This window comes from Onychostoma macrolepis, chromosome 09 (genome assembly GCF_012432095.1).
Source record: "Onychostoma macrolepis isolate SWU-2019 chromosome 09, ASM1243209v1, whole genome shotgun sequence".
In the NCBI taxonomy this organism is placed as follows: domain Eukaryota; kingdom Metazoa; phylum Chordata; class Actinopteri; order Cypriniformes; family Cyprinidae; genus Onychostoma; species Onychostoma macrolepis.
In genome coordinates this window covers 8,821,619-8,838,090 of record NC_081163.1, presented here as the reverse complement: position 1 = coordinate 8,838,090, position 16,472 = coordinate 8,821,619, and the positions used below count along the sequence as shown (strand labels likewise).

At 37.9% G+C, this 16,472-nt stretch overlaps 1 protein-coding gene across 7 annotated transcripts in view; it reads left to right on the top strand.

Moving 5' to 3' along the window:
* Nucleotides 1–16,472, top strand: part of spegb (striated muscle enriched protein kinase b) — a 79,929-nt gene that overhangs the window by 30,767 nt on the left and 32,690 nt on the right. For 3 of the 7 annotated variants that reach the window (XM_058788183.1, XM_058788186.1, XM_058788181.1), the window contains 5 exons: nt 1,523–1,565; nt 4,236–4,265; nt 4,523–4,624; nt 10,916–11,036; nt 14,834–16,407. In XM_058788183.1, coding sequence (XP_058644166.1) covers nt 10,924–11,036; nt 14,834–16,407 — 1,687 coding nt within the window. In that variant the 5' untranslated portion in view covers nt 1,523–1,565; nt 4,236–4,265; nt 4,523–4,624; nt 10,916–10,923. Of the gene's footprint in view, nt 1–1,522; nt 1,591–4,235; nt 4,266–4,522; nt 4,625–10,915; nt 11,037–14,833; nt 16,408–16,472 lie in introns of all 7 variants that reach the window. The other 4 variants (XM_058788180.1, XM_058788182.1, XM_058788184.1 and 1 more) reach the window with 2 other exon arrangements.

Here is a 16,472-nt window from a genome sequence, read left to right as displayed (position 1 = left end):
CATTTCATTTTTTATTTATTTGATCAGGGACAATGCACATTAATAATACATACAATATGTAAAATGCACTGGCTAATTATCATCCATAGTCCCTTTTGGGTTAGCAGTTGAGAATAAATGGTTTTATGGTGAATTGTTAGTTTTCAAAGTGATTGGATGCATAATATTTGTCTAGTGGACATTAAATGGGAGGGAAAAACTCTTTTTCCAATTTAGCTTTTGTTCAAATAAATCTAGTTGAATTATTACTTATGTAAGGCGCATATACTAATGTTACATAAAGTAAGAAATGTACACTTTCTTTAACACAGTTCCTGCCAAGAAACAGATGTAAATAAATGCTAATGGTACTTGTAGCAACTCAAGTATGCGTAGGCTTTGTCAATAGCCGTCTTTATGTGTGGACTGACCATAAAATGCATTTGTGGTGGCTGTCTTGTTAGTTTGGACTAAACAAGGCAATAGAAGAATTCACATCTTTTGCATAATGCATGGCAGCACTTGTGCGGTGAAGTGGAACCGGCTTTTTCGTCCATTAAGATGCCAAACATGGAGGCTAATGACGAATTAACCTGCATCGCATGCACGTGAATCCTTCTTGGCCTATGTATTATTCAGATGTTTTAATGCCCTGTAAATGTTTTCTTTACAACAAGCAGAAAGAGCTTGAGCTTAAGCAAATGAATTCAAATGGCCGACTTGTAATTCCTCTAAAAGTTCATCCACTTTTATTTGCCTTTCCCCTTCACCAGCCCTGCAAACCTCCAGGCATAGTCTCTGAAACGGATGGCCGCCGTCCTTAGCTAATGTGGTTAGGGAGCAGATTCAGAGAAGAAGGGTTTGAAATTACTGGTGCCTCAGCCATTAGGATTCATTTCTCCCTGTAACTAATGGATTGGGAGTGACAGACAGCCGCTGCCTTATGCATCCTCGCTGTTGCTTCAGTTTACATTCATCCATTGTGAAAATTGAATACAGGTGGATAAGAAGCTATACTGGGAGGCTGAGAATCGCATTTCCCACTAAACAAGATGAATTTGTTTAGAAATGGACAAAGAAATTACATGCCTTACAGTATGTTGCTTGAAAACTGGGAATAGCAGCTTGTAACGGAATAAGATCAACCATTCCGTAGTCTGTACTGGAAGCTTTCATACTTGTCATTTAGCAGATGCATTTAATCCAAGGTGACATGCGGGTACACCAACACAGGGATTGGCAAAAGAAACTAGCTCAATTTTGTTAGCCTCTCAGTCACCAAATGCCCTACATAAGATTTTAAATCTAGGTTAGCAGAGCAAAGACAGACATGATTTTTTGAAGACTGACGAGTGGCACAAGTGGTAGCCATCGCTACATCTCTGTTCTCATTTCACAAGAGCTCTTGTTAGTCTGCTTTGGGGAGATCTGCTGATCTACCGGTTGAAATGCTTGTTTGTCTTGCTCATTTGAAGTCATAATCATACATTTTGAAGCATTCTCTGCAACTACTAACATACCTCTTCTCTCTTTCTCTTTCCAGAAAACCGGACACTCTAACCGAACTTTTGGGCGGTTCACTCATGGTGTGTTTGGCTTTATAGATAACAGGTTATTACAAGAGAGATTTTACGATAACTCTTCAGTCTGTCAGTCATCTAATGTCTAGTCTTTGTTTAAAATCGAGGATGCTTTGATTTTTCCCTTTACAATTTGAAAGCGAATGCTGCTAATCTTGCAATATCCATCTGCTAGCAGTCATGGGGAAAATTAAAAATTGAAGAATTGAAGTCACGAGAGTGAGTTTGAATTGAACTGGCGATAATTGTAATGACACGAAGAGGACTTTACTGAATTTGAAGAATTTCAACCAGTGTTTAATATTATTTATATCGTTTCAGAATATTTATAAATATTTTAAATCAGCTTTTATTTTTATATTTTCAGTTTTCATGTGAATTCAGTTGTAGTATTTTTGTGCTATGTTTCTATTTAGCTCTACTTATATTTAAGTTTTAGAAGTTTGTACTTCAGTAATTAGTACTTTTTGTCATTTAGTTGCCAAATCAACATTTCTCATTTTCATCTTTTTTTTTTTTTTTTTTTTAAGTTTAAGTTTATCATTTCGTATTTATTTTATTTCAGTTAAGGAAAATTATTTTTAATAAATTAATTTTAATTTTAGTTAAAAATAACAACACTGATTTCAACATAGGTAATGCATTCTAGGAAATTAAGTAGACTTACACCCTGGTCCACAAAAGTTAATTTATTAAAAAAAAATATATATGGATGGCATATCAAAAACATACATTTATCAAACTTCAAAGCTTTTAAAACTTTTTACCCCCCAGTAACTTTGAACACAGCTTTGGAAAGCTTAAAATATGAATTGCGTTTTTCCATCGTGTTTGTTAACTCAATTCAATTCAAAGTTGTTTATGTTTTGTTTTCTGTGTTTAGTTAGCTCCTTGATATCTCGCCCAGACTTCTTGTTTCAGGATGAAATATGTAAACAGCCAACACAAGACAGAAAACTGTGCTCATCTTTATTTATGTTCAGCAGTGCCATATGCAACTTGCCAACTTCCAAAATGTGTTTCTAACTTTGAAGTATCACACAAATGTGTGCCAAAACAAAGTCTAAGCCTCTGTAGCATCTGGAGATTAATGATAAATCATTAAGATTTAGGATTTCTATCACTTGATATTCTGAGGCAAGCCCAAAAAGTCATCTAATATCCCTCTGAATATGTTACTAATCAATCTCTGAATCAAGGCCTTCCATAACCTCATCAGAGACACCTAGAGGGCCTACATCAGAGGAAGTGTTCAGTTCAGACAAATATGATCTAAATTGTGTGCCCTAAATTGTGCATAAAGTACCTCCGCTGCTGCACTGCTCCCATTACCTCTGAGAAGCGTTTATTATAAATGACTGCTAATGGGGATATCATTTATATTCATGTCTGATAATTATAAAATAATTTAGTAGCCTGCATTATATCAATCTGCACACTCTGAAATACATCTCCTCAATGCAGCAGGATCTATTCTATGTAATGCATCCTCAGTTTTAAATACACTGACTGTGTATCTTTTTTTATGAATTGTTAGTGTTGTTGAATTGTGTTCCTATTGTGATTTGTAATAAACCATTGTGTTTTTGATTATTATTTCCTCTATTATTGAAGATAAGTGTCAGTCAGTGTTAGTGTTGTGTCTGTGTGCTTGGGTTTGAGAAGTCATGCTAGACAGATTTTCTGGAATTGTCTATCTGCCCGCTCTGATAAAGAGGAGCCTAACAATGTACAAAGGCACTATGATCTCAGCATCAATAATGCAAAAAGCTTAGCAGTGCTTAGCATTGAAGCAATTTATACGAACTGCTGACACTTTTGCACTGATGTGATGAGATTTTAGATGTGGATCCCTATAAAAGCTCTTTAAATTGAAACTATGCCTTAAATAATTAATTAGACAGGCAGAATTAATGTGGATTACTCTCTTTATTATGCTCTCCATTGAAGATTTCCATTCATGGGAATTCATATTAGTTTCTTTTTATTATATGTGCACCTCATGGATTAAAATGTTGTTTCTGATAATCATTAATCGTTAGAAATACACAGCAGATTATTTACCGCAGTACCATCTGGGTAACTAAATTAGCCTTGATCTCATTTAAAAAGGATGATAATTTCATTAAAATTAACTGGTTTAACAACATATTATACACAAATGGTTGAAAAATATACATTTAAAAGCTCAGTCCTTATCTCGTCCGAGATGAGAAATATTTGATTAACAATATTCAAGAACTTGCTGCTCTTTTTACAAATTTGTACCAGCAGAACAGAGCCCACAGGGTTTGATGTGCAAATAAAAAAGATCCTGCCTAATTAAAAATTAAATTAAATTTCATTTAATGTACAGAGACTTTATCTGTAGCTAACTAAGCCTTTAAGTAAGTCATTTTCCATTTTGATTGGCCTGTTTGACCATCCTCACCAGCTCTTGCCATTGTTTGCCCAATGGAAGTTCAGGATATATTCGTCTAAACGCAGAAAACAAAGCAAAAGCAGATGGCAGTGATGTTGTGCAGCAAGTACTAGTCAACCAGGACCAGCAAAACTGTGCAAATGTGTCCATTCAGCAGTTTGTTGCTGTGTTATCTGTTTTCTGGGATGGGATTCGTCTCTATAGTAACGGTGATGTCTTGTCTGCTTCTCTCCTCTGCCACTATGGAAGCGAAGTTTTCCGCTCCTGTCGGAAGCAAAGTTATGGTAATGTTTGTTTTCATCTTTGGGCTCACTGCAGTGGTTCATCCTCTCTTTCCCCTCCAAGCTCCCATTTCAAACACCATTTCTATTTATTCATTTCACTTATCACTATGTGGCAACCCAAATCCTGCTTTGTGACACACTTTTCCTCAAGAAAGGAAAAAGTGTTTACATAGTATGATTTTATTTTCCTAGTTTGCTATCTGTTATCATTACAGGTGTTGGGTTTTTTGACTTAATGTCTTATTTCTATGTGTTAGACTCTGAGACTACAGAAGACGAAGCCGCTGAGCCACAAATACCCCTGGAAGCTAAAGAGGGAGCCAGAGGTTTTCAGGATGAGGCCCATCGAGTGCCTGCAGGTAAATGACACTTTTAAAATGAACTATTATGTCTTAAAATGTATTTTATAGTAGAGCTTGTTAACATTTACATTATAACAGAGACACAACCGTTTGAAAGTTTGGAGTGAGTAAGATTTTTTCTTTCTTTTATATAGTAATTAATACTTCTATTTAAAAAAAAATATACATATGCTTTCTATTCATCAAAGAATCCTGAAAAAATATATCATGCTTACCACAACACAGTATGAAGCAGCACAACTGTTTTCAACATTGATAATAATAAGAAATGTGTCTTGTGCATCATATTAGCATATTAGAATGATTTCTGGAGTAATTGCTGCTGGAGTAATTTTTAACTTTTATTACTGTATCAAATAAATGCAGCCTTGGTGAGCATCTTCTTTCAAAAACATTATAAATTGCCATCCCTAAACCTTTGAACGGTAGTTTATTTATAAACCCATCAGCCATTAAAGGAATAGTTTCCCCCAGTAAAATAAAATTGCTGTCAAACAGAATCAGAAAAACAATATTGGCCAAGTATGCTCACACACACAAGGTTTTTTCTGGTTTACAGGAACTCTCAGCACTTAAGTATATTAAATACAAGATACATTGCAAGAATAAACATCTAGACTGAGTAAACAGAAACATTAACAGGTGTGTGCAGTGTGTTTCAACTGTGTAAATATTTATTACGTAATGTTCTTTTTTTATTGCATAATGCCCAATATAATATGTGACCCTGGACCACAAAACCAGCCTTAAGTGTCAATTTTTTGAAATTGAGATTTACACATCATCTGAAAGCTGAATAAATAGCTTTCCATTGATTTATGGTTTGTTAGGATCAGACAATATTTGGCTGAGATACAACTACTGTATATGAAAATCTGGAATCTGAGGGTGCAAAAAAATCAAAATATTGAGAAAATCGCCTTTAAAGTTGTCCAAATTAAGATCTTAGCAATGCATATTACTAATCAAAAATTAAGTTTTGATACATTTACAGTAATAAATTTACAAAATATCTTCATGGAACATGATCTTTACTTAATATCCTGATGATTTTTGGCATAAAATAAAAATTGATCAATTTGACCCATACAATGTATTTTTGGCTATTGCTGCAAATATACCCCAGCGACTTAAGACTTTGTTTTGTGGTCCAGGGTCACATTTTAGTAAAAGTAATGGACTGTACAGTAGTGATTGTTAACAGTTAAAGATGGATGTGGGAACTTCTTATTCCTGAATGTTCTGGTGCCCAGTGGTCTGTACTGAAGTAGAAAAACATAATGTCCTGGGTGCGTGGGTTTTATGGTTTAGTTTTCCTGCCCTTTTCCTCTCTCTGGAGGTTTATAGGTTCTGGAAGGAGGGCTGGGTGCTGCAGACATGTCATTACAAACCCACAGGCTGTTATTTTCTTTTGTGACACACAAAAAGGACAATCTTTTCCATACAATGGCAGTTATAGCAACCATGGCCATACAGCTTCAAAAACAGCATTAGAAAAAAAAAAAAACTTATTTGTTATATTCTGAGTTTGCTGTAGCCATACAATGTTTTCTGATTTGTTCCCCCTTCATTGATAATCTTCCCCTCCACTGAAGCTCTGATATCTCATTTGCATTTGCGTTCAGATTTAAAAATGGCACATTGACCAAACAGAACATTGTTTCTCATGTGTGAACATGACGAGTCAGTGAACATGACCTTTTCAGTGAATAATGAGCTACATTTCAGTCTGATACTCACACAAAGCTATCATATGGCTTACAAAGACTTGGAATCTAGTGCATGAGTCAAATCGAGGGGTGAGAACCAGAAGGGCGTAAGCGACATTTCACCAACTTTACAGGAGAGACAAAACTAAAACTGAGTTTGCTAAGACATGAGGAGGAGTTAATGTTTCATGTTAATAAAAAAATGTTTTGATGATATTAGTTATTCTGTTTAAAAAAATATTACTGAAAAACCTGCGTTATTTGACATTTAAAATGACTTAAATCACACATTCTGCTTATTTTGGATGTGTTTACACAGCTGTTCACTCAGATAAATCACACATTATGCTAAATCTCTAAGCATGTCTCATCACAGATCTGATAAGACAGGTGCTCAGAGGAGTATAAATAAAGAGGTAACAGCAAACAGAAACTCTCACATTAACAACAAGCCACAAATCAAATATAAATATTCATAGGTATTCAGATGTAAAGTGTGTATGCATATACAGTGGGGCAAAAAAGTATTTAGTCAGCCACCAATTGTGCAAGTTCTCCCACTTAAAAGATGAGAGAGGCCTGTAATTTTCATCATAGGTATACCTCAACTATGAGAGACAAAATGAGAAAAAAAAATCCAGAAAATCACATTGTAGGATTTTTAAAGAATTAATTGGTAAATTCCTTAGTAAAATAAGTATTTGGTCACCTACAAACAAGCAAGATTTCTGGCTCTCACAGACCTGTAACTTCTTCTTTAAGAGGCTCCTCTGTCCTCCACTCGTTACCTGTATTAATGGCATCTGTTTGAACTCGTTATCAGTATAAAAGACACCTGTCCACAGCCTCAAACAGTCCAACTCCAAACTCCACCATGGCCAAGACCAAAGAGCTGTCAAAGGACACCAGAAACAAAATTGTAGACCTGCACCAGGCTGGGAAGACTGAATCTGCAATAGGTAAGCAGCTTGGTGTGAAGAAATCAACTGTGGGAGCAATTATTAGAAAATGGAAGACATACAAGACCACTGATAATCTCCCTCGATCTGGGGCTCCACGCAAAATCTCACCCCGTGGGGTCAAAATGATCACAAGAACTGTGAGCAAAAATCCCAGAACCACACGGGGGGACCTAGTGAATGACCTGCAGAGAGCTGGGACTGCTTAAGCCAGTACATGTCCGGGCCCGTCTGAAGTTTGCTAGAGAGCATTTGGATGATCCAGAAGAGGATTGGGAGAATGTCATATGAAACCAAAATAGAACTTTTGGTAAAACTCAACTTGTCGTGTTTGGAGGAGAAAGAATGCTGAGTTGCATCCAAAGAACACCATACCTACTGTGAAGCATGGGGTGGAAACATCATGCTTTGGGGCTGTTTTTCTGCAAAGGGACCAGGACGACTGATCCGTAAACGAAAGAATGAATGGGGCCATGTATCGTGAGATTTTGAGTGAAAACCTCCTTCCATCAGCAAGGGCATTGAAGATGAAACGTGGCTGGGTCTTTCAGCATGACAATGATCCCAAACACACCGCCTGGCAACGAAGGAGTGGCTTCAGAAGAAGCATTTCAAGGTCCTGGAGTGGCCCAGCCAGTCTCCAGATCTCAACCCCATCGAAAACCTTTGAGGGAGTTGAAAGTCCGTGTTGTCCAGCGACAGCCCCAAAACATTACTGCTCTAGAGGAGATCTGCATGGAGGAATGGGCCAAAATACCAGCAACAGTGTGTGAAAACCTTGTGAAGACTTACAGAAAACGTTTGACCTCTGTCATTGCCAACAAAGGGTATATAACAAAGTATTGAGATGAAATTTTGTTATTGACCAAATACTTATTTTCCACCATAATTTGAAAATTAATTCTTTAAAAATCCTACAATGTGATTTTCTGGATTTTTTTCCCTCATTTTGACTCTCATAGTTGAGGTATACTTATGATGAAAATTACAGGCCTCTCTCATCTTTTTAAGTGGGAGAACTTGCACAATTGGTGGCTGACTAAATACTTTTTTGCCCCACTGTACATATTAGATCCCATTTTTTCTTTATTTCATCAATTCGTATTTCTTTACTTACCTGTTTATCTTAGGTCCGATTATAATGTTTATAATAATTCACCTTTTCATGATCATTCAACACACTCTCTTTGACCATTAGTATTAAACAGACAGGCATTATAAAATGTTTTTGCATGTTTATTCACATAAATTAAATAACGCTTAAATCATCTTGTTCATATACACAGGTTATGTAAAGTGCATACATGCATTTTTGTGCATTTTATTGTCTTTCCAAATGCATGAAAACGTGCTTGAACCATGCTTTACGTATGAAAACCTATGAATAATAATGAGATCACGTTGTATGTATATCATGTGATTTAAGGTGTTACACAGTTCTTGGTTGGAGGCTGAATGTGGTTGGTATATGCATGTGAGCATGTGTGTTTTTTCAATTTTGTGTCTAACAAAAAAAAAAAAAAAATCTTGATAATATTCATGAATATAGATTATAATTAAACAGAAGAAAAGCATGGATGTGTTTACAAAGACTATTTCTCTTGATTCTATCCAGTCCCTGTGTGGAATTTGGGCAATTGAACTCTCACTTGTCAGTATGTGTTATGACAAAAGTCTTCCCGTTATCCCCTGGGGAAAGAGGTTGGGAGTATATTTGAGACACTTACAGATTGGGTGAACAATATTTCCATTTCTTTCATCATCACGAGAAAGAACTAAAAAATAGAAGAGAGGAATAGAGTGATATTTATTTGATGCGCGATTTCAGCTTAGAAATGAGAAGTGTGAGAACAGCATGGCCTGTATATAAATATCCATTTTGATCTCAGCATCTAACATTGAAATTCATTTATCTTGTGAACAATGCAGCTTTCAACAGAGATAGATTTTAGAGAAGTGCACCACAAGCAACGGAGCTTGAATTGCACTCTAAATTGCTTATTTGTCATTAGCGCTGTTATGAACGATGTCTTCACAGCGCATAGCATACAGTTGTAAGATCCAAAGCCTTTCTGCAAAATGAAAGTCAACAATTTCACCAACAAAGAGATACCGGAGGAATAAATGTGTCAGGATTTGGTGGAGCGTATGATTTCCGTAGTGGGATAAGTGATTGATTTGATCTGTTATGGTGGGCGTAGAGGGGTGGGCGGAGGCGCATTGTCATTGATTTTGATGGATGCTTCCTGACTGCGGTCTAATCCATTCAGTCACTGTGAATCGCACTGGCTCTAAAGGCATCAGCTGGGACTTTGCTTCTACACAGCTTGCAGCTGAATGGCATCACCTGGGCTTTATTCTTCACACCTCTGAATGCATGCCCATGTAATCCACTTACATTATCCACTAGTACAAGGCATAACAAACAGTATTTCATTCTTGTAAGAATTTAAAGGGATTATGTGTCTGTTTTTTCTTAATCTTTTTTCTTTATTTTTTCCCCTTCACTATAAATTTAAAGCAGTCATAACATTTATTGATTTTATTTATTTATTTATCTATCTATCTATCTATCTATTGTCCATATAAAATGTTGGTAACCAAAATGGTCATAATTTACCTTTTCATTATAGTTGAACAGACAGTTTATTGCTACTGTACCTTTAAGACATTTATGTAAATGCCCTCTTCAAATGTGAAATAAGAGCGGTCGCACATGAGCTGTGTCTCAAAATTTAATATAGATTTAAACTGTTCAATTGAGCTTTTTGACATCAGAACTTTAAAATTAGTAATTTTTCCAAAAATCTTGGTATTTTTTTTATTGTGAAGCAAGTAGGGCTGTCATTATTAATCACATCCAAAATAAAAGTTTGTGTTTACATAATATAAGTGTGTGTTCTGTGTTATTTATGTATATGTAAATACACATACATGCATGTTTAAATTTAAGAAAATGTAATTATATATACATAATAAACACACACACAGTGAATTTATAATATATACATAATAAATACGCACACGCATATTATGTAAGCACACACTTTTATTTTTTGACAGCCTTAGAAGTAAAGGTCTTTGCATACTGAGTCTGAAATTCTCGTCCGAAATCTTTGCACGTTAAAAAATAAATACGACCTCACGTTGTGTCAATCACATTTACGCCTCCAAAACTTTCGTCCGTCATAAAAAAATTCAGACCAAGTTTGATTTTCTGCGTTTTCGCATCCGTAGCGATAGGAAAGTATTTTGATAGGAAAGGATGACAAATACGAAAAAAACGCATATGAAAATTTCAGGCTCAGTGTGCAAGGACCTTTAGTTTTAAGCTCTTAAAGTTATAGTGTTTTTTTTTAGTACAATGAATGACATTATTTCTAAAGATCAAGGAGCATTCTTTTTATATGACCCATTTTAGGTGTTTTTTATGTTGAAAAGTAGAAAAGAAAATGTTAGGAGAAAAGGGGAAAACGTGTGGTTGAAAAAAAAGTCATTTCTGTTGTTAGCGTTTTTTTGATCATGTGGATGAATTCACCCATAACTTGTGAACACTAGGACGTCGAGCATCCTGCCTGAAATTTAATTCGCTCTGTTTGTTCCCGTTTGCTCTGCCGCAGGTGAGAGAATGATGGATGTCGCCCCAGATGCGAGCGATCGCTGGGCCGCCGGAGAGACCACAGTGTTGGAGAAAGAAGCTCTAGCCCTGGGATCAAGAGCTCCGGGGCCACAGTCAGCCAGGCAAGCCAACAGCCGGGAGCCGACGGGCACCCAGATCAGGCACCTAGGGGTCGAGCCTCTGATTCGAGCATCACGTGCCAATCTATCCCGACCGGTTTGGGGGTCCGAGGAAAGTGTGTCTTTAGCTAGCGATTACTATGGTAGCACGTTCAGTCTTTATAGAGGAAGAACTTTTTCTGTACCCCTGTAAGTAAACCTTCCCAAGCTAAAATAAACCGCAATCAGCCACAGCCCACAATAAGCAGACCAAAACACAGATATATAAAAGATCCCTCATCAATAGATAAACAACCACAGCCCCCGTCACAGAGTCACAAGAGACCCTTGCTCTAACATGGTGTCCCCTGTAAGTGCTAAGGATGGGAGGGGGCTAAGAACAAGACCCAGGCTGTAATTCCTGCTCTGTCTCTCTTGGTATCTGAGCCGTGCGTTGTGGTGGCCCCACAAGGCAGCTTACATCACCACAGGAATGACAGAAGATACAGTGAGTGGGCTCTCTGCGTTTGGATGAGGTTCAGCTCAGCCCACAGAGTGTAGATCTGTGTGAGCTGCCAAAAGCCTTACAGTTATTCGTGACTCATTCGCAAGTGGCAGCGCAGCAAAAGTTGTTTTTTTTGTGATATAAATGTAGAATTACATTTTTGGAGAGCTGTATCGAAATGACACTGAAGAACTTCAGTTGATGCTCATATTAATTTCACATTGTCATAGATAGAACTTATTCATTATGCCAATCTAAGTGATTTGATTTTGTGCTCAAGTGATTTTAATTTTTTTTGCTGTGGTGATGATGTTGCATTATTTTTATTACAAAACGATTTCACTTTTTCATCGCTTATTAGTGATAAAAAGCACAGATACTTTGTTACTTCAGATGAGTCTCCGTCTTGCTGTACGTCACAAAAACATCTAGACTATTTTCGCATTTTCATTTCGGTGGCTTGATGCAAGAAATATTTCACGTTCTGGATTAAAAAAAACAAACCCTTAGTCATTCTAGATAAATTTCTGATTGTAAAAGTTCTTTGTTAAAGAAGATGTGTGACTCGTGACAGGTGTTTTCTTATGTAGTCGGTTGTCTGTCTTGGATTTGAATCGCTTGTGTCGCTTACATCAGACTATTATTCTTACAATTTGACTAAAACTGTATGCTGCTATGTTGTTAATGATTGGACGAAAGCAAGTTTTAACTCATTTGACATTCAATGAGTGTCATTTTTGGGTACTGGTTGTGATGTGTAAGCATAGATATTGTTAGAAAAGAAAAGTGGACGATTGATTGTATCTTCTGTCCTTCATCCCTCCGTAGCACTCTTCTTCATCCATGTTTGAGCCAGGGTTGACTGTCACACTCTAGCCAAATTTCACTCAAACTCTCCTTCAAATAGTAGTTTTCTTAGTATATTATAACCCATATTTTCAAATTTCATTCCACTCTGTTTATCATTGAACAGTCCCAGTCTTTGCGTACTTTCAAGCCCGCTGTTATCCATTAGTTTTTGTTTTCCATCCCCTTTGTTTGGTTCTGCTTTTGATTTGCTGCTCATTTGTATCATGATTTTGTTGAACCAAGATCTATTGGTAATGACAGGCTGTTCCTGTTTGTGCCTAACACTAAGATAACCTTAAAGAAAGTCATGGTTCTGTCTAAGAGAGGGCAGGTGCAGGGCACTGTCAGGTAATGACCTGGCCTTTAAAGCAGCCAACTTATAATCTGTCAGATCTGTGTCACATCATGTACAAACTGAGATGCTGAGAGCACAATGACCTTTTGTGCAGGTCAACATTTTTCGGGAGCTGCTGAAGGAATCTAAGAATAGATCCTCTCTGGAAGTGCTGCTGTAGGCCAAACTGTTGTATCTGAAGACAAAGCATTTAAACTCCAAATAGTATTCGCTGAGTAAGCTTAAGGTGATGCATCTTCCATTGGCTGTACGCTCATTCTGTTTGTCACTAAAACATTACCATTTTACCATGCATCATAATAAAAGTAATAGTAAAATTAAAGTGTCACATGTGCTGATAATATGTTAAACCTAGTAGTGTTACATATTTAAAAAAAACCCAAAAAACAGAGAATTTCAGACCTAATAATGTAGCATAACTCAAAAGATTGAGAGGTTACAGGCTGAAACAAATATAGTCTGAATTTAGTTTAGAATAATACAGCATCTCCCTCACGCACCGTTATTGCCTTTTTCATTCCTCATCTAGATTTATTTTCATTTAGTTCATACTTTCCTTTGACCCCCATTGTCCATATGCAAATTATTTTAGTTTTCTACCCGCACAGCAGTTGATGCAAAATTGAAGCTGACCAAAAGTTTGCATTAAAAACATGCTTGCATCACATTTTTGTGTTAGGTATCATCGACCCCTTCGGTTTCCCCCTGGTTTTTTGTGCATGCTGTTTTTGGTGAACTGCACAGCATGAATCCTTGCATGCATGCACATGATGCCTTGACTTGCAAGGATAGGAGGGCATAGATCTTGTAAGAAGTCTCGAAGATGTGTGTTATTCACACAGATTAAGGCTCTGTACAAAAAAAATGTCATTTATGTCTTACATTTTTTGCCAAAGTTAAACATCAGTGTTTCAATGGTAATGATATCAAATAAAGTGCAATCTAAAACACTGTAATGTGTTGAGTATTATTCCTTCAAGTAAAACCAAAAAGTACAACACTGGAAATTTATGTGAAGATCGATTTTGAATTGATTTATCTTGAATAAGTAGCAAACTGTCTGTTATTGCCAGTTGCTTATAGTCATACGTTACTAACATCACACATTTCTAAGGATCATCCCTCTGTTTTAACCAGATTTGTGCTTTGTTTTCGCATGATTTTGATGCTGCATGGGAGATGTTCACTCATTATAGTGCACTGGATGTTGAATACAAGAATAAGTTTGTCAAACTGCTAGTTGGGAAGGAAGCTACACTGGTTGGATTTACAGTACTTTTAGCTGTATCAGCTTTGCAGGGTTAGTGCAGTTTGGTCTGTGCTGTGTAAACAAGAAAGATGTTTAAGTTTTACTGCTCTTCAGACATTTTCTAGTGCACAGCCATTTTGAATTAGACCCCTTTTAGCAGTGTTCTTGATGACTCAACATTTAATAGTTATGTGCCTGCACTAATCCTTGTTTTACTCTTCCTTCCTAGCATTGACTTATTCCTGTAAATATCCAGTGATGTGTGGTGGTCTAGCCCAGTGATTTTGGAAGGTATAGGCTAGTAGGCACAATTTAATCTGACATGTGCAAATATTACATTATTTTTGAGCATTCAGTTGTGTTGTAAACTATTAGACAAATAAATCAAATTTGTTTTAAGACAGAATTCAGATTTCCTAGCCTTATAGACATTTAACTGTGGTCTTGACTGTCACTCCAAGATTAATGGAATACGTTTTATTCATGCTCTGAACATCCCCTCGCATTATTTTTATATTTCAATTTGTCAACCGTAACTAATTAGAAAACCGAGTTAACATAAGCTCATTATCATTTTTAATTTTCTTTATTTACCTCTCCTGAAATTTGAAAATTATGAAGGTTCATATCACTCCTTCCTCATTTAAAAAAGCAAATTATTTTGCTCAAATTAAGACATTAACAGAAGTAGATTTGAAGTAACTTGCACACAAACGCATGTAGACGGTCCCATTTAAGGTCCCACATCAGAGAAATTAGCCTCTCTGGCCCCTCTTCCAAAGTCGTCATCCAAACAGTTGGGCTCCTCCCCTTGCATAACCCCATACTCTAACAGAACATTTCCCTCAAACACCTTCTTTTAGGAGCCCATCTGAAGAAGTTTTGAGGGAATCTCCCCCTCAAGTCCTACCACCCCCTTCCCCCAAAATTGGCCGCTCTACTGCCTCTCCTTTGCTCAGCCGTTCTGGTTCAGCCCCTGCCACACCCCTAGCCCCACGCAAGAAAGTTGTCGTGCCAACTGAATATCAAGACACAGTACCAGGAGAGTTTGAGGAGAAGATAAAGCAACCCAGATCCTCAGGCATGTCTCAGAGTAGTGCTCAAGACTCTCGACCCCAAACCCCCGTCAGCGAGTATTCCCGTAAGGAACTTACACCTCGGCCCTCACCAAAACTGACAAGAGCTAGCTCCAAGATCTTCGAGAAAGTGCGTGTCTTTGAAGAGCGCAGAAGAAGTATCGATAACCCAGAGGGATCTATATCTGGACGCTCTTGGGCTGGATTTAACAGAGCCTCGTCTATTGACTCTGATGAAGGAGGGAGCCGGTTGGGCATCTCGAGGGAGAGCTCCAAAGAAGACCTTCGTGAGGCTCTGAAGGCAGATGCAGCCCAGAGAAGGACTATATTCAAACAGCGGGCTGCTTCCCTGGAGGACAGACCCCGTTACTCCCAAAAGGTGCAGGACATTGAGAACAAGTTCACAGAGGAGCTCCAGCGCATCAAAAAGCTTGTCGGTAAACCACACATGAAGAAATCCTTCTCAACAGAGCAGCTCTCTACTTTTCACAGGAGCAGGCAGCCTGTAAGGAAGTTAGAGCCCATCCCACTTCAGGTTCTTCAAAAGCTGCAGGATCGAGAGCGTGCTCAGCGAGAGCAAGAGATGAGAGAGAGAGAGCAAGCCAAGGAACGATCACCTCCAAAATCACCGTCTCGCAGACGAAAAGGCCAGCTGGCACAACAACCACTGGAAAAAATTGAAAGCAATCGGTCTCTCCCAACCACCAAGGTGGTAAGCACATTTGGACAAGAACCATCACCTCCAGAGGCCATGTCACTCTCTGATTTACCTGGACAAAGGTCTCCAAGACTTCGGGGCCTAAGCCCAAGCAGAGATAGTCCCCGAAGGTCTCCAACTGTAGAGATCACATCCATGGCTGAAGAGCGCTCTCGAGGCAGAGCTGAATCTCCATCCCGAAATGTCTTGGAGATGAAATTACGCAAGGTGGAACCAAGACCTGCAAGTCCACTAGTAAAGAGGGTTGTTCGTGTTCAGGAAGTACCACAAGCAGATGATGAGTCCATGCATAGGAAGACGCCAATAGAGGTCACGCTGAGAAAACTGGAAAGAAGGCCTGAAAGTCCTCTGGTGCAAGGAGAAACTGTAGCTATTCAAGAATGTCCTATCCAAGCTCCCACCAAACCTCCAAGAGTTTCCTCGTCGTCTTCATCTGAGGAAAAGATGGAGCTGGATGTGACTCCTCTGCCACCGGCACCAAAGCTCACTATACCAAAAATTATTGTCGAAGAGGAGCCAATGGAGACGGATACACCTGCAGAGAAGACTAATAAGGCTGTGAAAAGTGTCACTGCTAAAGAGGAAAAACCCCAAAGAAGCAGAGGAAGGGGACGCAGACAAAGACCAATGTCCCCTGAATTTGGTAAGTTTAGGCATTTCCAGCGGCATGCAATTCCTTGACCTTGGACTTGACAAATACTGAGACAA